General features: G+C 37.8%; 1 protein-coding gene across 1 annotated transcript; it reads left to right on the top strand.

Moving 5' to 3' along the window:
• The first annotated feature begins 1,119 nt into the window (after positions 1 to 1,119).
• Positions 1,120 to 9,556, top strand: LOC131927139 (alcohol dehydrogenase class-3-like). Its single transcript, XM_059282855.1, has 11 exons — positions 1,120 to 1,232; positions 3,170 to 3,271; positions 3,397 to 3,538; positions 3,811 to 3,898; positions 3,988 to 4,120; positions 4,458 to 4,544; positions 5,126 to 5,255; positions 5,482 to 5,615; positions 5,718 to 5,853; positions 8,268 to 8,406; positions 8,750 to 9,556. Exons 1-11 carry the CDS (start codon positions 1,215 to 1,217, stop codon positions 8,778 to 8,780), a joined length of 1,140 nt encoding a protein of 379 aa, XP_059138838.1. The 5' UTR covers positions 1,120 to 1,214; the 3' UTR covers positions 8,781 to 9,556.
• Positions 9,557 to 12,480: the final 2,924 nt, after the last annotated feature.

Below are 12,480 nucleotides of genomic sequence, written 5' to 3'. Positions count from 1 at the left end.
AATTATTAGAGGTATATGTCAGTCTCGACACATTTGACCCTTTATGTTCAAATATGTCCAGCCTAAATATATGCGGTTTTTAAGGTGTAGATTACATGCAAAGAACATATCCCATGTTATAGCACGCAATGCCAAAGTTTCTGAACATATTGTGAGAAAGAAAATGCTTAATGACAGGATACATGAAAAGCTCTTCACATATAAACAAAAACATGAATACATATTTGACTATACTACAAAATACTAGCTTACCTTAACAAATGTTAAAATTCATTTAGCATTATTTGTTTTTGTTATGGTGGCAAAGACACCCCAGCGAAGACTTTCTTACAAATAAAACATTACAACACGGTGAGGGGTTGATGATGTGCTACATTGGAAGAGACTTCAGTTGAGTGACAAGAATAACTTTTGTAGTTCATACACATTATATAAAAAGTAAACATTTCATCAGCTTTATAGTTATCGGGGTGTGGTGGAACTTGGTAAAATCATTTTAGTGCAAATGATGTCTGACGTTTGACATAGGGTATTAACTAAAAAATCTGCAATTTATACTGTAGCCTTCACGGGAACAACTCAACTAGCTAAATATTAAGATGGGTAGTAAAGGTCTATTGGTATTAGGGTAACATTGTTGGTGTATGACATTTTTGAAATTGTAGGCCGACATGCGAAGTGCCATGTTGACAATTTCTGTAACAACGGGTGTCAGCTGTGGGGGGGGGGGGGGTATATGTGTGTAGTTTCATCGAATTTACTACCCCACTATCCTCCTCATAATAGCATTTAATACAAAACAATTAGTAAATAAAATAATGCGATTTTCGGCCTACTTTAAAAAAATATTGTATTTATTACTGGGCTTGATCACCATCTTTTACAAGTCCCCCCCCCCCCCCCCTCTCCCTTCATGTGAGTGTAACGTCGTTTATTGACAAAAAAATAAATAAATAATTTAAACAAAATAAAAACAAATAGGCCTACACATTTTCAATTTTCCTTCTAGATCTAGACTAGATCTAGATCTATAATGTAAAAATAAAATCGTTGATTGCAGAATGAGCATTAGGGCCTTAGCTAGCAGACGATGTGTTACGTGTGTCAACTTTTGCACACGACACTAGAAATATGCCATTGGGTTCAAGGTTCAGATAAAAGAACGGATACTCTAAAATTTCTGCTGAACACCTTTGGGCTGTGCTTTTAAAATCATGGATACTGCAGGAAAAGTAAGCTTGAGCAGATCTATTTATTAATCTAAGTTTTAATTATGATTTATCTAGATCAACCTATTAATAATTGCAACAAAACACGGATCCGCTAGAAACATATGCTCTAGTAGGCCTATTTATTTATTGTTTTTGATTTGGTGATGGTCAGAGCTGTACAGCTGCAGCTGGCCAGGTTTGTGACCTGGTACTCAGTCATTCCGTGGAACCAGGCAAAAAAATGTGAATGCTGACGTGGATTAAAAACTAAAAATATTATTTAAATGAACAGTTTGTGTAGATTTAGATCAATTTCTAGATTCTAGATAGAATCTATTATTCTAAATCTATAGTATAGTTTTAACTTATAGTTTATACATAGGGCCTACTAGTACTAGAATACTAGATTCTACTAATATAGTAATTATAGATCTATCTATTCTAGGTCTACAGTAGTTATAGAAGTAACAGCACTAGGATAGGTGACTAGATCTAGATCTAGACTATTCTAGACTCTACCTACACTAGGTAACTTGATTGTTGACCACACTATCACTAGTGAAGTAGGGGTTGGCGTGGTCGAGTCGGTAAAGCTCATGGTTGCTAAACCAAAAAGTCTCGAGTTCGAACCCTCGGGCAGATAAGGCTCGTTAGCTGGGGACAGCCACTCTTCTAGGAGAGACAACTCCAAAATCAAACAACTGCTGCATTGTAGTTTGTTCTTGGTTAGACATAGGCTATGGAAGCAAATCCAAAAAGAAAAGCAGGCTGAAATCGGAGTCAATGGCCTCAATGGCGCATAACCAGTTGACATGTAATCCTTAATTGTGATGGAAGAATGGTCGAGTCGGCAAAAGCTCATGGATGATACATTAAAAAAAAAGTCTCGAGTTTAAACCCTCTGGCAGATAAGGCTCGATCCCTCCCAACACTAAAAAATTAAGAACGAAGAAGAAGAAGAAGAAGACTTAGTGAAGTGAGTCTATTGACTATTCTAATCTAGACTGCACAACACATCACATACCTAGACTAGAACTAGAATCTAGACTCTAGATCTAGATTTTTTTTCTAGCCAGATCTAGATCTGATAGTAGATCTAGCTAGATTTATACACTATTATATAATTAAAGGCCTAGTTACAAGGGGTCATCCATAAATGACGTCACACTTTTTTTGACGATATTACCTCCCCACCCCTCCGTCACACATCGTCACAAAAAGCCAGACCCTCCCCAAAATGACGTCACACCTCAGCCTACAACCCCCACTCAAAATTGCAGTTGAATTTTTTTTTAAACATCGATATTTTTCCAAAATCTTGTCTGAACTTTGACAAAATAGAGAATTTTAATCAATTCCTATTACAATTTATTAAAACAGTTTTCTAAAACACGAAATAACGTCTAAAATTTGTTTTCTAACATTGCTTTTTTTATAATGCAAAAGGGTGATGACGCTCAAAATTACGGACCCCCCCCCCCCCGACCCCCTACTAGTGTGATGTCATTTATGGACGACCCCCAAGCTTGAAGCTAGAATTCCAGATTAAAGATCTAGATTAGCTAGATCTAGGTCATAGCCTAGGTCTAGAAAAAGAATCTTAAGAAATCTGCATTTTTAATGTTTAAGCTAATATTTCCAGAATTTAGAGTATAGATATTAGAATAGATCTATTTTAAAATACCGGTAAAATTCTAGAGAATTATGGCAGGCTATAGCTATAGTACAATATAGCTTCACATAATCATATAGGGCAATACATCTGCACATATTGTAAAAATATATAGGCTTAGATTTATTTATTTTAATTTTAAATGGCTAACAATTACACTTTTTTTTTTCAATTTTTGGTTTTTGTTTGTGATTTCTTTCATTTTTATCATTTCTGTTTTAAAAATCATCTTATTATATATATAATGTTAGTTTACTCTTATATAAATTATATTTTCTATTTTCAGCCCATAACATGTCAAGCTGCTGTGGCCTGGGAGGCAAAAAAGCCTCTATCCATTGAGACAGTTGAAGTAGCCCCACCTAAAGCTGGTGAAGTTAGAATCCGAGTAAGTCCTCTTTACTTAGAAAAAAACTTTTAAGTAGCATTCAAAATAATGTAGGAATGATTTATTAATTATGCTGCTGGTAGTACATCAGTATATAGTAAAATTGTTTTTTTTTTAAATTTCAGATTCTTGCAACAGGTGTTTGCCACACTGATGCATACACATTGGAAGGTCATGACCCAGAAGGAGTTTTTCCTGTAATTCTTGGCCATGAAGGTGGTGGCATTGTGGAAAGTGTTGGAGAAGGTGTCACCTCAGTGGTGCCAGGTAGTCATAGTTTATTACTGTATGGCCATCTTGGATGGTCATTTTATTTTGTCCAGGTAGTCTTACTGTTGGCTGGGATGGTCATTTTAATTTATACCAGTAGGATGGTCATTTTAATTTAACCAGTAGGATGGTCTTTTTACTTTGTCCAGGCATTCTTAATGTTGGCTAACATGGTCATTTTAATTTGATCATAGTTTTTCACTCACCTTGTATTTTTATGATTATAATCCCGGTAAAACGTGAAGCAAATTATTACCTTTTGATTTCAGGAGACCATGTTATTCCTTTGTACCTGCCTCAGTGCTATGAGTGCAAGTTCTGTAAGAATCAGAAAACTAATCTCTGTCAGAAGATCAGGTCAGTTCTATATCTGCTTCCCTTACATGTGTGTTTAGTTTACCGTAAACATTTCCTTGTTTACATCTGTTTCATGGCTCTCATTGTAGAGTGACCCAAGGTCAAGGACTGATGCCTGATGGAACCTCCAGGTTCACATGCAAGGGGAAGCAACTCTTCCATTTTATGGGCTGCTCAACATTTTCAGAGTACACTGTGTGTGCAGAGATTTCTGTTGCTAAGGTAACTGTCATGTTAACACTTCTAGTTAGATCCCTACATCATATTCATGTGAACTGAGAAGTGTTAAAAAATTATCTCATATTTGTTTTAGAATTCTCATTCATGCACATTCATTATAGGATACATTAACAAACTGAAAATTATATATATATAAGGTCTTTGATTTTTAATGTGGACTTTCCGTAGTTTCTAATAGTATTAAAGGGTTGTTTAACATGGAACACTTTTTAGATTTCTCTTGATAAGGCTGTTACATTTCCTGCTCTTGTACAATATGCAAGATTTCAAACAAGCATCTGCCTGAGTCTGTACATGATTACTTTATTTTCTCTGACAGATAAACCCAGAAGCCCCACTAGACAAGGCCTGTTTGCTGGGGTGTGGTATCTCTACTGGTTATGGTGCTGCCTTAAATACAGCCAAGGTAAACAGAATGGAATAGGTTATACATAGAGCATGATGATCAGTTCGGCCATGAATTTTTTTTTTAGTCTGATTTAGCAAGCCACTTAGTGATCAGATTGTCTGATGCTGCCAATATTTTCCTCCATTGTTTATTTCTATAAAATTGTGTTTGTTTCATTTACAAAAGCAAAGATATGTATACCATATAACTAGTGTTAGGATTTCATTTTCTCTTGTGTTGTAAATATTTTTAAAAAAAAGAACTTTGTCAAAAAGCAAATTTTGCCTGTAAGTAGCTACACAGAGGGATATCCCTATAACATGTACAGTATTACATGACTAACTGTTGCTGGTGTTGTCTCTATTATTCAAAGTTTGCCTTATCAATATTTTGCTTTGTTTTTTCAATAGCCTAAATTTTTTTTACCAGGTTTCACCAGGTTCTGTCTGTGGTGTGTGGGGACTGGGGGCTGTTGGTCTTGCTGTTGTTATGTCTAAATTTGTTTTTTTACCAGGTTTCACCAGGTTCTGTCTGTGGTGTGTGGGGACTGGGGGCTGTTGGTCTTGCTGTTGTTAGGTTTAAATTTGTTGTTTAACCAGGTTTCACCAGGTTCTGTCTGTGGTGTGTGGGGACTGGGGGCTGTTGGTCTTGCTGTTGTTATGGGCTGTAAGAAGGCTGGAGCCTCCAAGATTTTTGGTATTGACATCAATGCTGACAAGTTTGAGCATGGTAACATCTTTTTATTCTAATTTTATTGTGCTTCTTGCTTTATAAAGTAGACTCTTTGGATAATTTGTCTCTACCTAACAATATTGGTAAACATTAAATAAAGCTCAGTACAAGTGATTTGTATGCATTTATACTTTTAAAGATATCACATTGCTACAGAGGAGAAAATACTAGCACAATTGAGATTTAATTTATTAATAAGTCCCTTAGTGTATTTGTTTTTTAGCTAAAGCATTTGGAGCAACAGACTTCATTAATCCTAATGACTACCCTAACCAGACAATACAAGAGGTGGTGATGAATCTCACTGATGGGGGTTTTGATTATACTTTTGAATGTATTGGAAATGTCCATACCATGGTAAGTAGACACAGAACAGAATAACTATTTTAATTTAGTTACCAGTTGAACAGTGTTGGCCTACTTGAGTTTCTTTGTTGCATTTAACCTGTTCAATTCTAGAGAGCTGCTCTTGAATGCTGTCACAAAGGATGGGGGGAGTCCACTATCATAGGGGTGGCAGCATCTGGACAAGAGATAAGTACCCGTCCCTTTCAGCTGGTCACTGGTCGTGTCTGGAGAGGGTCAGCTTTTGGGGGTAAGTCATAGGGAACTTGTGTGGGGGGGTAAGTCATAGGGAACTTGTGTGGGGGTAAGTCATGATTGGGAACTTGTGTGGGGGTAAGTCATGATTGGGAACTTGTGTGTGGGGGTAAGTCATGATTGGGAACTTGTGTGTGGGGGTAAGTCATGATTGGGAACTTGTGTGTGGGGGTAAGTCATGATTGGGAACTTGTGTGGGGGTAAGTCATGATTTGGAACTTGTGTGGGGGGTAAGTCATTGGGAACTTGTGTAGGGGGGTAAGTCATGATTGGGGAATTGTGTGGGGGTAAGTCATGATGGGGAACTTGTGTGGGGGGTAAGTCATTGGGAACTTGTGTGGGGGGTAAGTCATTGGGAACTTGTGTGGGGTAAGTCATGATGGGGAACTTGTGTGGGGGGTAAGTCATTGGGAACTTGTGTGGGGGGTAAGTCATGATTGGGAACTTGTGTGTGGGGTAAGTCATGATTGGGAACTTGTGTGGGGGGTAAGTCATGATTGGGAACTTGTGTGGGGGGTAAGTCATGATTGGGAACTTGTGTGTGGGGGTAAGTCATGATTGGGAACTTGTGTGTGGGGGGTAAGTCATGATGGGGAACTTGTGTAGGGGGGTAAGTCATGATTGGGGAATTGTGTGGGGGTAAGTCATGATGGGGAACTTGTGTGGGGGGTAAGTCATTGGGAACTTGTGTGGGGGGTAAGTCATTGGGAACTTGTGTGGGGTAAGTCATGATGGGGAACTTGTGTGGGGGGTAAGTCATTGGGAACTTGTGTGGGGGGTAAGTCATGATTGGGAACTTGTGTGTGGGGTAAGTCATGATTGGGAACTTGTGTGTGGGGTAAGTCATGATTGGGAACTTGTGTGGGGGGTAAGTCATGATTGGGAACTTGTGTGTGGGGTAAGTCATGATTGGGAACTTGTGTGGGGGTAAGTCATGATTGGGAACTTGTGTGTGGGGTAAGTCATGATTGGGAACTTGTGTGGGGGTAAGTCATGATTGGGAACTTGTGTGGGGGTAAGTCATGATTGGGAACTTGTGTGGGGGTAAGTCATGATTGGGAACTTGTGTGGGGGTAAGTCATTGGGAACTTGTGTGTGGGGGTAAGTCATTGGGAACTTGTGTGGGGGGTAAGTCATTGGGAACTTGTGTGTGGGGTAAGTCATGATGGGGAACTTGTGTGTGGGTAAGTCATGATTGGGAACTTGTGTGGGGGTAAGTCATGATTGGGAACTTGTGTGGGGGGTAAGTCATTGGGAACTTGTGTGGGGGGTAAGTCATTGGGAACTTGTGTGGGGGGTAAGTCATTGGGAACTTGTGTGTGGGGTAAGTCATGATTGGGAACTTGTGTGGGGGTAAGTCATGATGGGGAACTTGTGTGTGGGGTAAGTCATGATGGGGAACTTGTGTGGGGGGGTAAGTCATTGGGAACTTGTGTGTGGGGTAAGTCATGATTGGAAACTTGTGTGTGGGTAAGTCATGATTGGGAATTTGTGTGGGGGGTAAGTCATGATTGGGAACTTGTGTGGGGGGTAAGTCATTGGGAACTTGTGTGGGGGGTAAGTCATTGGGAACTTGTGTGGGGGGTAAGTCATTGGGAACTTGTGTGTGGGGTAAGTCATGATGGGGAACTTGTGTGGGGGTAAGTCATGATTGGGAACTTGTGTGTGGGGTAAGTCATGATGGGGAACTTGTGTGGGGGGGTAAGTCATTGGGAACTTGTGTGTGGGGTAAGTCATGATTGGGAACTTGTGTGTGGGGTAAGTCATTGGGAACTTGTGTGTGGGGTAAGTCATGATGGGGAACTTGTGTGGGGGTAAGTCATGATTTGGAACTTGTGTGGGGGGTAAGTCATGATGGGGAACTTGTGTAGGGGGTAAGTCATGATTGGGAACTTGTGTGGGGGGGTAAGTCATGAAAGGGCGCTTCAATTTTCTGTTTAACATTGGTTTACATTTGTTTTAGAATGTAAAACTCAAGTTTTTCAAAATTGGCTTTGAATCATAAAATTGCTGTCACAGGAAATACATCCTTAAACTTTTAAAGAAAATTACGAGAAATAATTTTTTTAGTCTAAACTATGCATAGTTCATCATAATTGTATCCAGAAGCATACCCTAGTAATTACAAATTATTTCTTTCATCAAAAACAGAGGCAATGATTGAAAACAATAGCTTAAAATCTCATTAAACTAATCTGTGCATGCATTTAATAGCCCATACTTCTAAACTGTAATTACTTTGACAAATTTTGAAATCCAGATTTTAATTTGAAAAACTAGTTTTGTATAACCATAAAAAACCAGCATTCTGAGAAATGATTAGTGTAAACAGTACATTACATATGAGGTATAACCCAATATAAACCATTTAAGAGCCTGATGAAACTGTTGTACATGTTGTATCACTAGGCTGGAAGAGTAGAGACTCAGTGCCCAAGTTGGTGGATGAGTACATGAAGAAAGAACTGAAGGTGGATGAATTTGTCTCCTTCACCCTGCCACTAGACCAGATCAATGAAGCTTTTCATTACATGCACACTGGACAGAGGTCAGTTTTTTTTATTATTCATTGGTTACAGATTGTCAGTGAGTTTATTTTTAAAATTTTTTTAAATGAAGTGTCTTTCTAGTTCTATGATGTACTGTACATCCACAATGTACTGTACATCCACAATGTACTGTCCATCCACTCAGTACTGCGCATCCACTCTATGCTGTCCATCCACTATGTACTGTCCAACCACTCAGTACTGCGCATCCACTCTATGCTGTCCATCCACTATGTACTGTCCATCCTCTCTATGCTGTCTATCCAGTTTGTTCTCATCCTATCTCCTACTGGTATTAACTAACCCACTTGTTAATAAACATTTGATCAATTTTCTCCTCAGTATTCGCTCAGTGATTGTGTTTGGTGACTAATGCATTTGTGGACTAATTGAAGATTTTATGTGCAAGTCACTTGTATCATTCATCACAGTATTAGGGCTTTTGATGAGCACAAAACATTTGTAATAGCTGTAGTGTGAACATTCCAAGATTCAATCAATAAATCTAGGCTTAACAAAAATACTACAGATCACTACAGTTGATGTTTTTAAAGAAATGAAGAACCATTAATGATGTTTTGAAAGAAAACTTTTTCACTTTAAAAAAATGTCAATGTTAGTTGCTTACAAAATCAGATTTGAGTTGAAGTGTAGAATAAATTTACACTATTGTTTTATTTTCACTACACAACTTAGACTTTTTTTCATACATCTTGTTATCTAGAGATTAGCATTATGTTACAGCTTTTTTGGTTCTTATTACTTCCCCTTTTTTAAAAATCTACATTACATCAGATGAATGTGAACAGCAGATAGTTGCTGTAATATTTTTTGTTTGGCTTGCTGTGGCATTATTTTCACCATTGACATGAGATTATATTTTTTTTATGTAACATTGTTTTCTTTATAGACTTGAGATTATATTTCTTGTTTGGTTCATGTAACATTATTTTTTTAATCAGTATCTATACACCAGACCATTATTTTGTTATGCACTTTAGAGATAACTATTTACTTTTTGAACTGAAATTTAAAAATAGATTATCCATCCTTGCATTACTACATAAATCTATACTCTTTATTTGTGTTAAAATATGTAATGAAAAAGTTACTGTCTTATTCTTGCTGGATTAAATTTGATTAAACTCACTCTTTGCTCTTATAATTGGTCTGACTTGAGCTGTAGTTCATTTAATCTTGTCCAAACTGCATTTACTGTCAACTGGTTTAATCAACCTACCTGTATAATTAGCACACAGAACTGAATGCCATGCTACTAATGAGACAATGAGTTTTGGTACAGAGAATGCTGACCTAGCTTTATACTACACTGGACAGTTCATTCAGCTGTATCTGGTCAACTACCTGTTTAGTACCTCTTGTTATTTCAAGCTATACCCCAATTCTTGCTCCGTGTTGCAAACAACTATATTACTGAATGAATGAGAGACACTACCCAAACTGGTTAATGACTTCATGCACTCTTGGCATGCTACATCCCTTTGTTTGTAAAGCCTGAATCATAATGCAGAAAGAATCTGTGTAAAAAGCCTGATGAGATTGATTAACCCAATCATTAATGAATATTATGATTATACTTAGAATTTAGTAGGAAATAAAACCGGAGTGATCTCCCCAAAAACTTTCTCCTATAAATGGGATGTATGTTTTTTTTAGATGTAGAAAAAAGAATTTCGGATCAAGTGGACAATGTGTGTATAATAAAAGAGCGAAAAAAATTAATACTTTATAAAGGAAACATTGATTAGTTACTAGAAAGTTAATTAAATATCCAATTCAGCCAAATTTGATATCACAGTGCGTTGCCATCGAGTCCAGACCCACGTGAAAAGTTTTGAAGACATCGGTCCGGTAGAAGTAATCTGTTATCAGAAATAGCGTATAGTAATACTTTCGTTCACAAAAAATCACTTAAAATTTGATAGAATGTTTCAAAATTTCGTCCACCTAACTGAAACGGTACTCAAGGTATCGGTATTTTAGAACACAGAAATCAAGTTCCATTTTCGGGGGGGGGGGGGGGGGGGGGGGGGGGGGGGGGGGGGTCGGTAAAAGAAAATTAAAAAATACGAGCCGACCCGCGGCGTATCATATGCCGCTATTTAGTTGTTTTATTTTCTACTTTTCAGTAATTCATAATTTGTGAATTCGGCAGTACCAATGCTGCCACTGAAAACACTTTAAAACGCTATCAGTAGGTCGTTAAGAACGATACTATCCCCACCTTCCTTTCCCCCTACCCCACCCTCATTTCCCCCTACCCCCCCCCCCCCCCCCCCCACCCCCGTGAAAGCAGCCTCCTTTTAGTTACCCCCCCCCCTTAGTTTAAAATCGTTTCAAACTAAATTATCTGCCCATAATAGCCATCACTAAACCGGCTCTACGAATGTAAACATTTAGCGTGAACCACAGCTCACCAGACCATGTAGGGGTGGGGTGGTAGGGAGCGCGCTTACAGCTTGTTTTCTAGCGTCTCCCAGAAGAGAATTATATATATAGATAGATAGATGACATTTTGTCAAACTAACTATAACAGTGCTCAAGCTATAGGCTTGACACGGAAATAAAGTACAACTTTCGGTTATGGGAAATCGTTTAAAATTTGACAGAGATATGCGCCTACGATGTTATATATACATGAAAATTCGTCCACCTAACTCAAGTTATTGGCTTTTCAGAAACTGGATGTAGAGTAAGGTTACCGGAAGATGTTCAAAAGTTACAAATGTGACATAATACTTATATATGAAATCTCGTAAATATAACCGAAACCGTACTCAAGTAATAGTGTTCACACAGATATAAAGACAAAATTGCAAAACTAAGTATTTTGACTCAAATAAGTGTAAAGCGTCGTGATTTGTGAAAATTTCGATAGCTTTTTTTTGGACGATTACAATACTTCCCCTTCCCATAGGCTACTTCATATACGAGAGTGTAACATTAAAAAAAATTAGAACAGTGTTCCATGTTAGACCTATTTTCTAAACCCACCCACCACATGACATACTGATCAACTCCTACGTCTCAGCACTCTATCCATTATCCTGACGTAAATTCTAAAGTCACACAAAAATGGTAATAGTTTTTTGTGTGTTACCCTTTAGCACTGACCTCACAGACAAAGCATTGCCAAAATAGGTGGCGCAGAGAGCAATACATAACATTAATGGTTTATAAATGGAAAAAATAAAAGTATCAGATTTCACTTAAGTTTACTGTTCGGTCATGATTGAATGAACAAACATAAAGTACAGAAACGTCTTCATACAATTTGGCAGTCTTGTGCTGAAAAAGGTGGGCGGTTTTAAAAAATGTTGGTCTTTCTTCGTGGGCGAGGCGGTGGCTTCTGTTTTTAAAGTAGCCTAGGCCAGGGGTCGGCAACCTTTTGAAGCGGAAGAGCCAAAAGTTACAATTTTCAAAATTTCCCTGGTTTTAAAGAGCCACTAACATTTTTTTTATTTCAAATATTTTATTTTTTTATTAAGATTATTAGGTTTTGTTCAAGGAGCTGGAGAGCCGCATCTTGATATCAAAAGAGCCGCATGCGGCTCGCGAGCCGCAGGTTGCCGACCCCTGGCCTAGGCCTATTGTCATTCGGTGTTCATAAATGTATTTTAACATCTTCCCAAATAGTAAATGTCCATAAATCTGCATACACACATAATTGTGGAAATGTACAAGGTTGTAGATACAGGAATTTTGTTTCCATTTATTTTCTAGTTTGATATTTGTCGTGTTGAAAAATTAGCGATGAATTTTGTTTTGTCATTTTATTCGTTCATGTATTTCGTAATGTTCCGAGTTCGCTCATATATTTTCAAAAATCGTGTGTTGTTAAATATACATAATCCACGTACTGTGACCTACTTAATTATCTAATTTAGTATCATCAAGTAAATCGCCATTATGCGGACCATTCAAACATTCTTTGAATTCCCCTCCCCCACTTGGAAAAGGCGCCGCAGTTTTTAACAGGAAACTGGCTCTCAATGCTTTTAATGTTGCTGCCACATTTCGTTAGAAAAAAAACTTTCAATCTCTCGGTAAAA

This window comes from Physella acuta, unplaced genomic scaffold (genome assembly GCF_028476545.2).
Source record: "Physella acuta isolate Inbredline_101_S28 unplaced genomic scaffold, ASM2847654v3 ptg001377l, whole genome shotgun sequence".
NCBI lineage: Eukaryota > Metazoa > Mollusca > Gastropoda > Physidae > Physella > Physella acuta.
Note: the sequence above shows the minus strand (reverse complement) of the source record. Positions and strands in the feature narration are given on the sequence as shown.

Bases quoted from the DNA above. Each gene is read 5' to 3' on its own strand.
- LOC131927139 (XM_059282855.1), top strand. The intron at 5,256-5,481 runs GTAACATCTTTT...TTTGTTTTTTAG, and splicing joins TGCTGACAAGTTTGAGCATG to CTAAAGCATTTGGAGCAACA. The intron at 8,407-8,749 runs GTCAGTTTTTTT...TTTTCTCCTCAG, and splicing joins TACATGCACACTGGACAGAG to TATTCGCTCAGTGATTGTGT.